Source organism: Heterodontus francisci, chromosome 44 (genome assembly GCF_036365525.1).
Source record: "Heterodontus francisci isolate sHetFra1 chromosome 44, sHetFra1.hap1, whole genome shotgun sequence".
Classification (NCBI taxonomy): Eukaryota; Metazoa; Chordata; class Chondrichthyes; order Heterodontiformes; family Heterodontidae; genus Heterodontus; species Heterodontus francisci.
The window spans coordinates 25,073,156-25,090,659 of NC_090414.1; the positions used below are offsets into that span (position 1 = coordinate 25,073,156).

A 17,504-nucleotide genomic window follows, 5' to 3' on the forward strand; every position below is an offset into this window, starting at 1 on the left:
TGTTATACAGTGACAGACCTGTCCACACCAGTACTGTACCCCAGTGCTATACAGTGACAGACCTGTCCCCACCAGTACTGTACCCCAGTGCTACACAGTGACAAACGTGTACCCACCAGTACTGTACCCTAGTGTTATACAGTGACAGACCTGTCCCCACCAGTACTGTACCCCAGTACTACACAGTGACAGACCTGTCCCCACCAGTACTGTACCCCAGTACTACACAGTGACAGACGTGTACCCACCAGTACTGTACCCCAGTGTTATACAGTGACAGACCTGTCCCCACCAGGACTGTACCCCAATGCTATACAGTGACAGACATGTCCCCACCAGTACTGTATCCCAGTGCTACACAGTGACAGACGTGTACCCACCAGTACTGGACCCCAGTGATATACAGTGACAGACGTGTACCCACCAGTGCTGTACCCTAGTCTTATACAGTGACAGACCTGTCCCCACCAGTACTCTACCCCAGAGTTATGCAGTGACAGACCTGTCACCATCAGTACTGTCCCCCAGTGTTATACAGTGACAGACCCGTTCCCACCAGTACTGTACCCCAGTGTTATACAGTGACAGACCTGTCCCCACCAGTACTGTACCCCAGTGTTACACAGTGACAGACCAGTCCCCACAGTACTGTACCCCAGTGTTATACAGTGACAGACCAGTCCCCACCAGAACTGTACCCCAGTGCTATACAGTGACAGACATGTCCCCACCAGTACTGTACCCCAGTGTTACACAGTGACAGACCCGTCCCCACCAGTACTGTACCCCAGTGCTATTCAGTGACAGACCTGTCCCCACCAGGACTGTACCCCAGTGTTATACAGTGACAGACCAGTCCCCACCAGTACTGTACCCCAGTGTTATACAGTGACAGACCACTCCCCACCAGTACTGTACCCCAGTGTTATGGTGACAGACCCGTCCCCACCAGTACTGTACCCCAGTGTTATACAGTGACAGACCTGTCCCCACCAGTACTGTACCCCAGTGTTATACAGTGACAGACCAGTCCCCACCAGTACTGTACCCCAGTGCGATACAGTGACAGACCTGTCCCCACCAGTACCGTACCCCAGTGTTACACAGTGACAGACCCGTCCCCACCAGTACTGTACCCCAGTGTTATACAGTGACAGACCTGTCCCCACCAGTACCGTACCCCAGTGTTACACAGTGACAGACCCGTCCCCACCAGTACTGTACCCCAGTGCTATACAGTGACAGACCTTTCCCCACCAGTACTGTACCCCAGTGCTATACAGTGACAGACCTGTACTCACCAGTACTGTACCCCAGTGCTATGCAGTGACAGACCTGTCCCCACCAGTACTGTACCCCAGTGCTATACAGTGAGAGACATGTCCCCACCAGTACTGTACCCCAGTGCTATACAGTGACAGACCTGTCCCCACCAGTACTGTACCCCAATGCTATACAGTGACAGACCTGTCCCCACCAGTACTGTACCCCAGTGTTATACAGTGACAGACCTGTCCCCACCAGTACTGTACCCCAATGCTATACAGTGACAGACATGTCCCCACCAGTACTGTATCCCAGTGCGACACAGTGACAGACGTGTACCCACCAGTACTGGACCCCAGTGATATACAGTGACAGACGTGTACCCACCAGTGCTGTACCCTAGTCTTATACAGTGACAGACCTGTCACCATCAGTACTGTCCCCCAGTGTTATATAGTGACAGACCTGTGCCCACCAGTACTGTACCCCAGTGCTATACAGTGACAGACCTGTCCCCACCAGGACTGTACCCCAGTGATATACAGTGACAGACCAGTCCCCACCAGTACTGAACCCCAGTGCTTTAGTGACAGACCCGTCCCCACCAGTACTGTACCCCAGTGTTATACAGTGACAGACCTGTCCCCACCAGTACTGTACCCCAGTGTTACACAGTGACAGACCAGTCCCCACCAGTACTGTACCCCAGTGTTATAGTGACAGACCCGTCCCCACCAGTATTGTACCCCAGTGTTATACAGTGACAGACCTGTCCCCACCAGTACTGTACCCCAGTGTTATACAGTGACAGACCAGTCCCCACCAGTACTGTACCCCAGTGCTATACAGTGACAGACCTGTCCCCACCAGTACCGTACCCCAGTGCTATACAGTGACAGACATGTCCCCACCAGTACTGTACCCCAGTGCTATACAGTGACAGACCTTTCCCCACCAGTACTGTACCCCAGTGCTATACAGTGACAGACCTGTACTCACCAGTACTGTACCCCAGTGCTATACAGTGACAGACATGTCCCCACCAGTACTGTACCCCAGTGCTAGACAGTGACAGACCTGTCCCCACCAGGACTGTACCCCAGTGCTATACAGTGACAGACCTGTCCCCACCAGTACTGTACCCCAGTGCTATACAGTGACAGACCTGTCCCCACCAGTACTGTACCCCAGTGTTAAACAGTGACAGACCGGTCCCCACCAGTACTGTACCCCAGTGCTATACAGTGACAGACCTGTCCCCACCAGTACTGTACCCCAGTGCTATACAGTGAGAGACATGTCCCCACCAGTACTGTACCCCAGTGCTATACAGTGACAGACATGTCCCCACCAGTACTGTACCCCAGTGCTATACAGTGACAGACCTGTCCCCACCAGTACTGTACCCCAGTGCTATACAGTGACAGACCTGTCCCCACCAGTACTGTACCCCAGTGTTATACAGTGACAGACCTGTCCACACCAGTACTGTACCCCAGTGCTATACAGTGACAGACCTGTCCCCACCAGTACTGTACCCCAGTGCTACACAGTGACAAACGTGTACCCACCAGTACTGTACCCTGGTGTTATACAGTGACAGACCTGTCCCCACCAGTACTGTACCCCAGTACTACACAGTGACAGACCTGTCCCCACCAGTACTGTACCCCAGTACTACACAGTGACAGACGTGTACCCACCAGTACTGTACCCCAGTGTTATACAGTGACAGACCTGTCCCCACCAGGACTGTACCCCAATGCTATACAGTGACAGACATGTCCCCACCAGTACTGTATCCCAGTGCTACACAGTGACAGACGTGTACCCACCAGTACTGGACCCCAGTGATATACAGTGACAGACGTGTACCCACCAGTGCTGTACCCTAGTCTTATACAGTGACAGACCTGTCCCCACCAGTACTCTACCCCAGAGTTATGCAGTGACAGACCTGTCACCATCAGTACTGTCCCCCAGTGTTATACAGTGACAGACCCGTTCCCACCAGTACTGTACCCCAGTGTTATACAGTGACAGACCTGTCCCCACCAGTACTGTACCCCAGTGTTACACAGTGACAGACCAGTCCCCACAGTACTGTACCCCAGTGTTATACAGTGACAGACCAGTCCCCACCAGAACTGTACCCCAGTGCTATACAGTGACAGACATGTCCCCACCAGTACTGTACCCCAGTGTTACACAGTGACAGACCCGTCCCCACCAGTACTGTACCCCAGTGCTATTCAGTGACAGACCTGTCCCCACCAGGACTGTACCCCAGTGTTATACAGTGACAGACCAGTCCCCACCAGTACTGTACCCCAGTGTTATACAGTGACAGACCACTCCCCACCAGTACTGTACCCCAGTGTTATGGTGACAGACCCGTCCCCACCAGTACTGTACCCCAGTGTTATACAGTGACAGACCTGTCCCCACCAGTACTGTACCCCAGTGTTATACAGTGACAGACCAGTCCCCACCAGTACTGTACCCCAGTGTTACACAGTGACAGACCCGTCCCCACCAGTACTGTACCCCAGTGTTATACAGTGACAGACCTGTCCCCACCAGTACCGTACCCCAGTGTTACACAGTGACAGACCCGTCCCCACCAGTACTGTACCCCAGTGCTATACAGTGACAGACCTTTCCCCACCAGTACTGTACCCCAGTGCTATACAGTGACAGACCTGTACTCACCAGTACTGTACCCCAGTGCTATGCAGTGACAGACCTGTCCCCACCAGTACTGTACCCCAGTGCTATACAGTGAGAGACATGTCCCCACCAGTACTGTACCCCAGTGCTATACAGTGACAGACCTGTCCCCACCAGTACTGTACCCCAATGCTATACAGTGACAGACCTGTCCCCACCAGTACTGTACCCCAGTGTTATACAGTGACAGACCTGTCCCCACCAGTACTGTACCCCAATGCTATACAGTGACAGACATGTCCCCACCAGTACTGTATCCCAGTGCGACACAGTGACAGACGTGTACCCACCAGTACTGGACCCCAGTGATATACAGTGACAGACGTGTACCCACCAGTGCTGTACCCTAGTCTTATACAGTGACAGACCTGTCACCATCAGTACTGTCCCCCAGTGTTATATAGTGACAGACCTGTGCCCACCAGTACTGTACCCCAGTGCTATACAGTGACAGACCTGTCCCCACCAGGACTGTACCCCAGTGATATACAGTGACAGACCAGTCCCCACCAGTACTGAACCCCAGTGCTTTAGTGACAGACCCGTCCCCACCAGTACTGTACCCCAGTGTTATACAGTGACAGACCTGTCCCCACCAGTACTGTACCCCAGTGTTACACAGTGACAGACCAGTCCCCACCAGTACTGTACCCCAGTGTTATAGTGACAGACCCGTCCCCACCAGTATTGTACCCCAGTGTTATACAGTGACAGACCTGTCCCCACCAGTCCTGTACCCCAGTGTTATACAGTGACAGACCAGTCCCCACCAGTACTGTACCCCAGTGCTATACAGTGACAGACCTGTCCCCACCAGTACCGTACCCCAGTGTTACACAGTGACAGACCCGTCCCCACCAGTACTGTACCCCAGTGCTATACAGTGACAGACATGTCCCCACCAGTACTGTACCCCAGTGCTATACAGTGACAGACCTGTCCCCACCAGTACTGTACCCCAGTGATATACAGTGACAGACGTGTACCCACAAGTACTGTACCCTAGTCTTATACAGTGACAGACCTGTCCCCACCAGGACTGTACCCCAGTGCTACACAGTGACAGACCAGTCCCCACCAGTACTGTACCCCAGTGTTACACAGTGACAGACCAGTCCCCACCAGTACTGAACCCCAGTGCTTTAGTGACAGACCCGTACCCACCAGTACTGTACCCCAGTGTTATACAGTGACAGACCCGTTCCCACCAGTACTGTACCCCAGTGTTATACAGTGACAGACCTGTCCCCACCAGTACTGTACCCCAGTGTTACACAGTGACAGACCAGTCCCCACAGTACTGTACCCCAGTGTTATACAGTGACAGACCAGTCCCCACCAGAACTGTACCCCAGTGCTATACAGTGACAGACATGTCCCCACCAGTACTGTACCCCAGTGTTACACAGTGACAGACCCGTCCCCACCAGTACTGTACCCCAGTGCTATTCAGTGACAGACCTGTCCCCACCAGGACTGTACCCCAGTGTTATACAGTGACAGACCAGTCCCCACCAGTACTGTACCCCAGTGTTATACAGTGACAGACCAAACCCCACCAGTACTGTACCCCAGTGTTATGGTGACAGACCCGTCCCCACCAGTACTGTACCCCAGTGTTATACAGTGACAGACCTGTCCCCACCAGTACTGTACCCCAGTGTTATACAGTGACAGACCAGTCCCCACCAGTACTGTACCCCAGTGCGATACAGTGACAGACCTGTCCCCACCAGTACCGTACCCCAGTGTTACACAGTGACAGACCCGTCCCCACCAGTACTGTACCCCAGTGTTATACAGTGACAGACCTGTCCCCACCAGTACCGTACCCCAGTGTTACACAGTGACAGACCCGTCCCCACCAGTACTGTACCCCAGTGCTATACAGTGACAGACCTTTCCCCACCAGTACTGTACCCCAGTGCTATACAGTGACAGACCTGTACTCACCAGTACTGTACCCCAGTGCTATGCAGTGACAGACCTGTCCCCACCAGTACTGTACCCCAGTGCTATACAGTGAGAGACATGTCCCCACCAGTACTGTACCCCAGTGCTATACAGTGACAGACCTGTCCCCACCAGTACTGTACCCCAATGCTATACAGTGACAGACCTGTCCCCACCAGTACTGTACCCCAGTGTTATACAGTGACAGACCTGTCCCCACCAGTACTGTACCCCAGTGTTACACAGTGACAGACCAGTCCCCACCAGTACTGTACCCCAGTGTTATAGTGACAGACCCGTCCCCACCAGTATTGTACCCCAGTGTTATACAGTGACAGACCTGTCCCCACCAGTACCGTACCCCAGTGTTATACAGTGACAGACCAGTCCCCACCAGTACTGTACCCCAGTGCTATACAGTGACAGACCTGTCCCCACCAGTACCGTACCCCAGTGTTACACAGTGACAGACCCGTCCCCACCAGTACTGTACCCCAGTGCTATACAGTGACAGACATGTCCCCACCAGTACTGTACCCCAGTGCTATACAGTGACAGACCTGTCCCCACCAGTACTGTACCCCAGTGATATACAGTGACAGACGTGTACCCACCAGTACTGTACCCTAGTCTTATACAGTGACAGACCTGTCCCCACCAGGACTGTACCCCAGTGCTACACAGTGACAGACCAGTCCCCACCAGTACTGTACCCCAGTGTTATACAGTGACAGACCAGTCCCCACCAGTACTGAACCCCAGTGCTTTAGTGACAGACCCGTACCCACCAGTACTGTACCCCAGTGTTATACAGTGACAGACCCGTTCCCACCAGTACTGTACCCCAGTGTTATACAGTGACAGACCTGTCCCCACCAGTACTGTACCCCAGTGTTACACAGTGACAGACCAGTCCCCACAGTACTGTACCCCAGTGTTATACAGTGACAGACCAGTCCCCACCAGAACTGTACCCCAGTGCTATACAGTGACAGACATGTCCCCACCAGTACTGTACCCCAGTGTTACACAGTGACAGACCCGTCCCCACCAGTACTGTACCCCAGTGCTATTCAGTGACAGACCTGTCCCCACCAGGACTGTACCCCAGTGTTATACAGTGACAGACCAGTCCCCACCAGTACTGTACCCCAGTGTTATACAGTGACAGACCACTCCCCACCAGTACTGTACCCCAGTGTTATGGTGACAGACCCGTCCCCACCAGTACTGTACCCCAGTGTTATACAGTGACAGACCTGTCCCCACCAGTACTGTACCCCAGTGTTATACAGTGACAGACCAGTCCCCACCAGTACTGTACCCCAGTGCGATACAGTGACAGACCTGTCCCCACCAGTACCGTACCCCAGTGTTACACAGTGACAGACCCGTCCCCACCAGTACTGTACCCCAGTGTTATACAGTGACAGACCTGTCCCCACCAGTACCGTACCCCAGTGTTACACAGTGACAGACCCGTCCCCACCAGTACTGTACCCCAGTGCTATACAGTGACAGACCTTTCCCCACCAGTACTGTACCCCAGTGCTATACAGTGACAGACCTGTACTCACCAGTACTGTACCCCAGTGCTATGCAGTGACAGACCTGTCCCCACCAGTACTGTACCCCAGTGCTATACAGTGAGAGACATGTCCCCACCAGTACTGTACCCCAGTGCTATACAGTGACAGACCTGTCCCCACCAGTACTGTACCCCAATGCTATACAGTGACAGACCTGTCCCCACCAGTACTGTACCCCAGTGTTATACAGTGACAGACCTGTCCCCACCAGTACTGTACCCCAATGCTATACAGTGACAGACATGTCCCCACCAGTACTGTATCCCAGTGCGACACAGTGACAGACGTGTACCCACCAGTACTGGACCCCAGTGATATACAGTGACAGACGTGTACCCACCAGTGCTGTACCCTAGTCTTATACAGTGACAGACCTGTCACCATCAGTACTGTCCCCCAGTGTTATATAGTGACAGACCTGTGCCCACCAGTACTGTACCCCAGTGCTATACAGTGACAGACCTGTCCCCACCAGGACTGTACCCCAGTGATATACAGTGACAGACCAGTCCCCACCAGTACTGAACCCCAGTGCTTTAGTGACAGACCCGTCCCCACCAGTACTGTACCCCAGTGTTATACAGTGACAGACCTGTCCCCACCAGTACTGTACCCCAGTGTTACACAGTGACAGACCAGTCCCCACCAGTACTGTACCCCAGTGTTATAGTGACAGACCCGTCCCCACCAGTATTGTACCCCAGTGTTATACAGTGACAGACCTGTCCCCACCAGTACTGTACCCCAGTGTTATACAGTGACAGACCAGTCCCCACCAGTACTGTACCCCAGTGCTATACAGTGACAGACCTGTCCCCACCAGTACCGTACCCCAGTGTTACACAGTGACAGACATGTCCCCACCAGTACTGTACCCCAGTGCTATACAGTGACAGACATGTCCCCACCAGTACTGTACCCCAGTGCTATACAGTGACAGACCTTTCCCCACCAGTACTGTACCCCAGTGCTATACAGTGACAGACCTGTACTCACCAGTACTGTACCCCAGTGCTATACAGTGACAGACATGTCCCCACCAGTACTGTACCCCAGTGCTAGACAGTGACAGACCTGTCCCCACCAGGACTGTACCCCAGTGCTATACAGTGAGAGACCTGTCCCCACCAGTACTGTACCCCAGTGCTATACAGTGACAGACCTGTCCCCACCAGTACTGTACCCCAGTGTTAAACAGTGACAGACCGGTCCCCACCAGTACTGTACCCCAGTGCTATACAGTGACAGACCTGTCCCCACCAGTACTGTACCCCAGTGCTATACAGTGAGAGACATGTCCCCACCAGTACTGTACCCCAGTGCTATACAGTGACAGACATGTCCCCACCAGTACTGTACCCCAGTGCTATACAGTGACAGACCTGTCCCCACCAGTACTGTACCCCAGTGCTATACAGTGACAGACATGTCCCCACCAGTACTGTACCCCAGTGTTATACAGTGACAGACCTGTCCACACCAGTACTGTACCCCAGTGCTATACAGTGACAGACCTCTCCCCACCAGTACTGTACCCCAGTGCTACACAGTGACAAACGTGTACCCACCAGTACTGTACCCTATTGTTATACAGTGACAGACCTGTCCCCAACAGTACTGTACCCCTGTACTACACAGTGACAGACCTGTCCCCACCAGTACTGTACCCCAGTACTACACAGTGACAGACGTGTACCCACCAGTACTGTACCCCAGTGTTATACAGTGACAGACCTGTCCCCACCAGGACTGTACCCCAATGCTATACAGTGACAGACATGTCCCCACCAGTACTGTATCCCAGTGCTACACAGTGACAGACGTGTACCCACCAGTACTGGACCCCAGTGATATACAGTGACAGACGTGTACCCACCAGTGCTGTACCCTAGTCTTATACAGTGACAGACCTGTCCCCACCAGTACTCTACCCCAGAGTTATGCAGTGACAGACCTGTCACCATCAGTACTGTCCCCCAGTGTTATATAGTGACAGACCTGTCCCCACCAGTACTGTACCCCAGTGCTATACAGTGACAGACCTGTCCCCACCAGGACTGTACCCCAGTGCTATACAGTTCCAGACGTGTACCCACCAGTACTGTACCCTAGTCTTATACAGTGACAGACCTGTCCCCACCAGTACTGTACCCCAGTGCTATACAGTGACAGACCTGTCCCCACCAGTACTCTACCCCAGTGCTGTACAGTGACAGACCTGTACTCACCAGTACTGTACCCCAGTGTTATACAGTGACAGACCTGTCCCCACCTGTACTGTACCCCAATGTTATTCAGTAACAGACCTGTCCCCACCAGGACTGTATCCCAGTGCTACACAGTGACAGACGTGTACCCACCAGTACTGGACCCCAGTGATATACAGTGACAGACCTGTCCCCACCAGTACTCTACCCCAGTGCTATACAGTGACAGACCTGTCCCCACCAGGACTGTACCCCAGTGCTATACAGTGACAGACCTGTCCCCACCAGAACTGTACCCCAGTGTAAAACAGTGACAGACCAGTCCCCACCAGTACTGTACCCCAGTGCTATACAGTGACAGACCTGTCCCCACCAGTACTGTACCCCAGTGCTATACAGTGAGAGACATGTCCCCACCAGTACTGTACCCCAGTGCTATACAGTGACAGACCTGTCCCCACCAGTACTGTACCCCAGTGCTATACAGTGACAGACCTGTCCCCACCAGGACTGTACCCCAGTGTTATACAGTGACAGACCTGTCCCCACCAGTACTGTACCCCAGTGTTATAGTGACAGACCCGTCCCCACCAGTACTGTACCCCAGTGTTATACAGTGACAGACCTGTCCCCACCAGTACTGTACCCCAGTGTTATACAGTGACAGACCAGTCCCCACCAGTACTGTACCCCAGTGCTATACAGTGACAGACCTGTCCCCACCAGTACTGTACCCCAGTGTTACACAGTGACAGACCCGTCCCCACCAGTACTGTACCCCAGTGCTATACAGTGACAGACATGTCCCCACCAGTACTGTACCCCAGTGCTAGACAGTGACAGACCTGTCCCCACCAGTACTGTACCCCAGTGTTACACAGTGACAGACCCGTCCCCACCAGTACTGTACCCCAGTGCTGTACAGTGACAGACATGTCCCCACCAGTACTGTACCCCAGTGCTAGACAGTGACAGACCTGTACTCACCAGTACTGTACCCCAGTGTTATACAGTGACAGACCTGTCCCCACCAGTACTGTACCCCAGTGCTATACAGTGACAGACCTGTCCCCACCAGGACTGTACCCCAGTGCTACACAGTGACAGTCCTGTCCCCACCAGTACTGTACCCCAGTGTTAAACAGTGACAGACCTGTCCCCACCAGTACTGTACCCCAGTGCTATACAGTGACAGACCTGTCCCCACCAGTACTGTACCCCAGTGCTCGACAGTGACAGACCTGTCCCCACCAGTACTGTACCCCAGTGCTATACAGTGACAGACCTGTCCCCACCAGTACTGTACCCCAGTACTGCACAGTGACAGACGTGTACCCACCAGTACTGTACCCCAGTGTTATACAGTGACAGACCTGTCCCCACCAGTACTTTACCCAGTGCTATACAGTGACAGACCTGTCCCCACCAGTACTGTACCCCAGTGCTATACAGTGACAGACCTGTCCCCACCAGTACTGTACCCCAGTACTGCACAGTGACAGACGTGTACCCACCAGTACTGTACCCCAGTGTTATACAGTGACAGACCTGTCCCCACCAGTACTTTACCCAGTGCTATACAGTGACAGACCTGTCCCCACCAGTACTGTACCCCAATGCTATACAGTGACAGACATGTCCCCACCAGTACTGTATCCCAGTGCTACACAGTGACAGACGTGTACCCACCAGTACTGGACCCCAGTGATATACAGTGACAGACGTGTACCCACCAGTGCTGTACCCTAGTCTTATACAGTGACAGACCTGTCACCATCAGTACTGTCCCCCAGTGTTATATAGTGACAGACCTGTCCCCACCAGTACTGTACCCCAGTGCTATACAGTGACAGACCTGTCCCCACCAGGACTGTACCCCAGTGTTATACAGTGACAGACCTGTCCCCACCAGTACTGTACCCCAGTGTTATACAGTGACAGACCTGTCCCCACCAGTACTGTACCCCAGTGTTATACAGTGACAGACCTGTCCCCACCAGTACTGTACCCCAGTGTTATACAGTGACAGACCTGTACCCACCAGTACTGTACACCAGTGTTATGCAGTGACAGACCTGTCCCCACCAGTACTGTACCCCAGTGTTATACAGTGACAACCTATCCCCATTAGTACTGTACCCCAGTGTTACAGTGACAGACCTGTCCCCACCAGTATAGTAGCCCAGTGTTATACACTGCCAGACCTGTCCGCACCAGTACTGTACCCCGGTGTTATACAGTGACAGACCTGTCCCCACCAGTACTGTACCCCAGTGTTATACAGTGACAGACCTGTCCCCACCAGTACTGTACCCCAGTGTTATACAGTGACAGACCTGTCCCCACCAGTACTGTACCCCAGTGTTATACACTGACAGCCCTGTCGCCACCAGTACTGTACCCCAGTGTTATACAGTGACAGACCTGTCCCCACCAGTACTGTACCCCAGTCTTATACAGTGACAGCCCTGTCGTCACCAGTACTGTACCCCAGTGTTATACAGTGACAGACCTGTCACCACCAGTACTGTACCCCAGTGTTATACAGTGACAGACCTGTCCCCATCAGTACTGTACCCCAGTGTTATACAGTGACAGACCTGTCCCCATCAGTACTGTACCCCAATGTTATACGGTGACAGACCTGTACCCACCAATACTATACCCCAGTGTTATACAGTGACAGACCTATCACCACCAGTACTGTACCCCAGTGTTATACAGTTACAGACCTGTCCCCACCAGTACTGTACCCCAGTGTTGTACAGTTACAGACCTGTCCCCATCAGTACTGTACCCCAGTGTTATACAGTGACAGACCTGTACCCACCAGTACTGTACCCCAGTGTTGTACAGTTACAGACCTGTCACCACCAGTACTGTACCCCAGTGTTATACAGTGACAGACCTGTCACCACCAGTACTGTACCCCAGTGTTATACAGTTACAGACCTGTCCCCACCAGTACTGTACCCCAGTGTTATACAGTGACAGACCTGTCACCACCAGTACTGTACCCCAGTGTTATACAGTTACAGACCTGTCCCCACCAGTACTGTACCCCAGTGTTATACAGTTACAGACCTGTCCCCACCAGTACTGTACCCCAGTGTTATACAGTGACAGACCTGTCCCCACCAGTACTGTACCCCAGCGTTATACAGTGACAGACCTGACCCAACCTGTACTGTACCCGTGTTGCAGTGAGAGACCTGTACCCACCAGTACTGCACCCATATTATGCAGTGACAGACCTTTCCCCACTCGTCGTCTACCCCAGCGTTATACAGTGACAGACCTGTCCCCACCAGGAAAGTACCCCAGTGTTATCGTGACAGACCTGACCCAACCTGTACTTTACCCGTGTTACAGTGACAGACATGTACCCACCAGTACAGTAGCCCAGTGTTATACAGTGACAGACCTGTCCCCACCAGTACTGTACCCCAGTTTTTTAGTGACAGACCGGACCCAACCTGTACTGTACCCGTGTTACAGTGACAAACCTGTCCCCACCAATAATGTACCCCAGTGTGATACAGTGACAGACCTGTACCCACCAGTACTGCACCCCAGCGTTATACAGAGACAGACCTGTCCCCACCAGTACTGTACCCCAGTGTTATACAGTGACAGACATGTCCCCACCAGTACTGTACCCGTGTTACAGTGAGAGACCTGTACCCACCAGTACTGTACCCCAGTGTGATACAGTTACAGAACTGTCCCCACCAGTAGTGTGCCCCAGTGTTATCCAGTGACAGACCCGTCCCCACCAGTACTGTACCCCAGTGTTATACAGTGACAGACATGTCCCCACCAGTACTGTACCCCAGTGTGATACAATGACAGACCTGTACCCACCAGTACTGTACCCCAGTGTTATACAGTGACAACCTATCCCCATTAGTACTGTACCCCAGTGTTACAGTGACAGCCCTGTCGCCACCAGTACTGTACCCCAGTGTTATACTGTGAGAGACCTGTATCCACCAGTACTGTACCCCAGTGTTACACAGTGACAGATCTGTAACCATCAGTACTGTACCCCAGTGTTACACAGTGACAGACCTGTCCCCACCAGTACAGTACCCCAGTGATATACAGTGACAGACCTGTCCTCCCCAGTACTGTACCCCAGTATTATACAGTGACAGACCTGTCCCCACCAGTACTGTACCCCAGTGTTACACAGTGACAGACCTGTATCCACCAGTACTGTACCCCAGTGTTCTTGTGCAACTGTGCCGTTCCCAATTTAGTATACCCCCACATTAACAGTGCTTTGGGAAGAAGGTAAAGTTATAAATAACAAGGGAATAGTGAGCAATACTTACAATCTATGTAATGGACATAGAACACCTTCCGTCCACTGATGTCTTTAACACTGAGGATCTCAGCAAGTGCTGGATTGAAAAGGAGCAAATAACAGGTTAGTTATATTCTCCTGAACAGACATCTCCTCACCCAGCTACCGAAATGTAGCACTGCCTCTTTACTCTGCTATCAAAAAGCCCCTCCCCAATGACTGCTCTGTTCTTGCCCACCCTATTATTCCTCTCCTCTGAAGGTGCTGGAGGATGCTTCCTACCAGGGTGCAGCCCTTCTAGGAACAGGAGGAGTCCATTCAGCCCGTGCACCCTCTTCGGAAATGAAAATAAATACAGTTTTCTCTTTACAGGTACTGACTGACCTGCTGGGATCTGTTGCATTTTGAGTTTTTCATTTTCGGCATTTCTTTTTCATGAGATTGGGTATTTAGGGCACAGCATTTCTACAGGTATTTAAAAAGGAAAAGAGTAACAAAAATGAACATGGATCCTCTAGAGAGCAAGTCTGAGGAATTCATAATGGCAGATAAGGAAATGGCAGGAGCGTTGAACAGATATTTTGTGTCTGTCTTCACTGTAGATGACACTAGTAACATCCCAGAAATACTTGTAAATATTAAGAGGTGAAAGAGAGGGAGGAACTTAAAATTATTACAATTACCAGGGAAAGGAAACTGAGAAAATTATTAGAACTAAAGGCTGACCAGTCCCCAGATCTGATGGACTTCATCCTAGGGTCTTAAAAGAAGTGGCTGCAGAGATCGTAGATGCATTGGTTGTAATTTTCCAAAATTCCCTAAATTCTGGAAGGGTCCCATCAGCTTGGAAAATAGCAAATGTAACTCCACTATTCAAGAAAGGAGGGAGACAGAAAGCAGGAAGCTACAGGCCAGTTAGCATAACATCTGTCATTGGGAAAATGCTAGAATCAATTTTTAAGGAGGTTGCAGCAGGGCACTGTGAAAATCTTAATGCAATCAGGCAGAGTCAACATGGTTTTGTGAAAGGGAAATCTTGTTTGACTAATTTATTAGAGTTCTTTGAGGGAGTAACAAGCAAGGTGGATAAAGGGGAACCTGTAGTTGTGGAGTACTGGATTTCCAAAAGGCATCTGATAAGGTGCCACATCAAAGCTTACTACACAAAATAAGAGCTCATGGTATAGAGGGTAACGTACTAGCATGGATAGAGGATTGGTTAGCTAATAGGAAGCAGACAGTTGGGATAAATGGGTCATTTTCAGGTTGGCAAACTGTAACTAGTGGAGTGCCACAGGGATCAGTGCTGGGGCCTCAACTATTTACCATCTATAGAAATGATCTGGATGAAGGGACTGTGTGTATGGTTGCTAAATTTGCTGTTGACACAAAGATAGGTAGGAAAGTAAGTTGTGAAGAGGACATCAGGAGTCTGCAAAGGGATATAGATAGGTTAAGTGGGTGGGCAAAAATTTGGCAGATTGAGTTTAATGTGGGAAAACTGTGAACTTGTCCACTTTGGTAGGAAGAACAGAAAAGCTGTATACTATTTAAATGGAGAGAGGTTTCAGGACTCGGTGGTACAGAGGGGTCTGGGTGTCCTAATACACGAATCACAAAAAGTCAGTATGCTGGTACAGCAAGTTAGGAAGGCAAATGGAATGTTGTCATTTATTACAAGGGGAATGGAATATAAAAGTAGGGAAGTTTTGCCACAGTTGTACAGGGCGTTGGTGAGACCACATCTGGAGTGCTGTGTATATTTTGGTCTCCTTACTTAAGAAAGGACATAATTGCATCAGAAGCAGTTCAGAGAAGGTTCACCCAACTGATTCCTGGGATGAGGAAAGGTTGGACAGTTTGGCCTTGTATCCATTGGAGATTGGATGAATGAGAGGTGACCTTATTGAAACAGGTAAGATCTTGAGGGGACTTGAAAAGGTGGATGCTGAGAGGTTGTTTCCCATTATGAGAGAGACTAGAACCAGGGGACACAGTTTAGAAATAAGGGGCCTCCCATTTAATATGGAGATAATGAGAGTATGTTTGGAAGGCTGAGTTAGACAGATTCTTGATAGATCAGGGAGTCAAATGTTATGGGCAGACAGGAGAGTGGACTTGAGGCCACAATCAGATCACCCATGATCTTATCAAATGATGGGAGCAGGCTTGAAGGGCCGAATGGCCTACTCCAGGTCTTAATATGTATGTTCGTATGTAGATGTCAGGCAGTCCATTTTTTTCTTTTGTATTGTTTCTACAACAGGCACTACAAGTAATTCATTGGTTGCAAAGCACTTTGGGACGTCCTGAGGTGGTGGAAGTCGCTATATAAATGCAAGCTCTTACTCTCCCCCTCCCTTTAAAGTGTAGCGGCTTCTTTCCTTCCCGCCAATGATAAAATATGGAAAGAACTGGTGATGGGAAAAAGTTACTATATCCTGATTGACAGCAGCAACAGTGCCCCTGGTGCCGGGGAGGAGGTTAGTGCACAGTGTTTGACAGCAGCAGCAGCACCCCTGGTGCTGGGGAGGAGGTTACTAAATACTGACTGACAGCAATGACCCTGGTGCTGGGGAGGAGGTTACTACACCCTGATTGACAGCAGCAACGCCACCGGCGGTGGGGCGGAGTTACTGCACGCCGACCAAGCAGCGCCACCGGCGGTGGGGAGGAGTTACTGCAAGCTGAGCGAGCAGCGCCACCGGCGGTGGGGAGGAGTTACTGCAAGCTGACCGAGCAGCGCCACCGGCGGTGGGGAGGATTTACTGCACGCTGACCGAGCAGCCGCCCGTCCGCCATCTTGGATACTCACGCCACTCGTCCTCGTTCTCCTGGTTCCTCCGGAGGACGGGCAGGCGGCAGCCTTCGATCACCTCCATCTGCCGAGACAGAGACGGAGACAGGGAGAGAATGGCTATGGCGGCGGCTACCGGCCGTGTCCCCCCTCTCTCTCTCCTCCCGCGGCCGCCGCTGCTTTTTCACTGACTCACCGCCTCCGCCATCTTGTCCGGGGGGGGGGGGGTCCTCCCGTTGCCGAGGTGGCCGCGCTCTGCCTGCGCCCAAAACCCGCCGCCAAAACCCCCGAGGCAGAGCCTCCGCTCCCTTCCCTTCCTCTCCCCTCCGGCCAGCCGGTTAACCCCCTCCCCGCTGCAGCCGGGAAAACCTCTCCCTCAATCCCAGCTCAGCCTCCCCTCCCTCTTCCCCCATTGTTACACTCAGCTGCTGCAGGCGGCTTCCTCACTGCCTGAATTCTCCTCTCACTCATTTTCCCTCAAAATACATTTTAACCTCTTTTTATTCAGCAATTTATCGACAAAACGGCCCCCCTGCCGCTGCTTTACTGCATTTTAATATACCTAAATATATACAGTCATAAACTTACATATATATAAATACTAGACTCCTGCCCCCTCCTATTGCACTGTTTAAATCTGGTCCAAAAAAACA

At 51.8% G+C, this 17,504-nt stretch overlaps 1 protein-coding gene across 3 annotated transcripts in view; it reads right to left on the reverse strand.

Moving 5' to 3' along the window:
* Nucleotides 1-17,093, reverse strand: part of LOC137355862 (histone acetyltransferase KAT5) — a 71,299-nt gene extending 54,206 nt beyond the window's left edge. For all 3 annotated transcript variants that reach the window (XM_068021455.1, XM_068021457.1, XM_068021454.1), the window contains exons 1-2: nucleotides 16,870-17,093; nucleotides 14,083-14,151 (exon numbers count right to left, since the gene is read on the reverse strand). In XM_068021455.1, the coding sequence (XP_067877556.1) occupies nucleotides 14,083-14,151; nucleotides 16,870-16,936 (136 nt within the window). In that variant the 5' untranslated portion in view covers nucleotides 16,937-17,093. The remainder of the gene's footprint in view (nucleotides 1-14,082; nucleotides 14,152-16,869) is intronic.
* Between the last annotated feature and the right edge of the window lie 411 nt (nucleotides 17,094-17,504).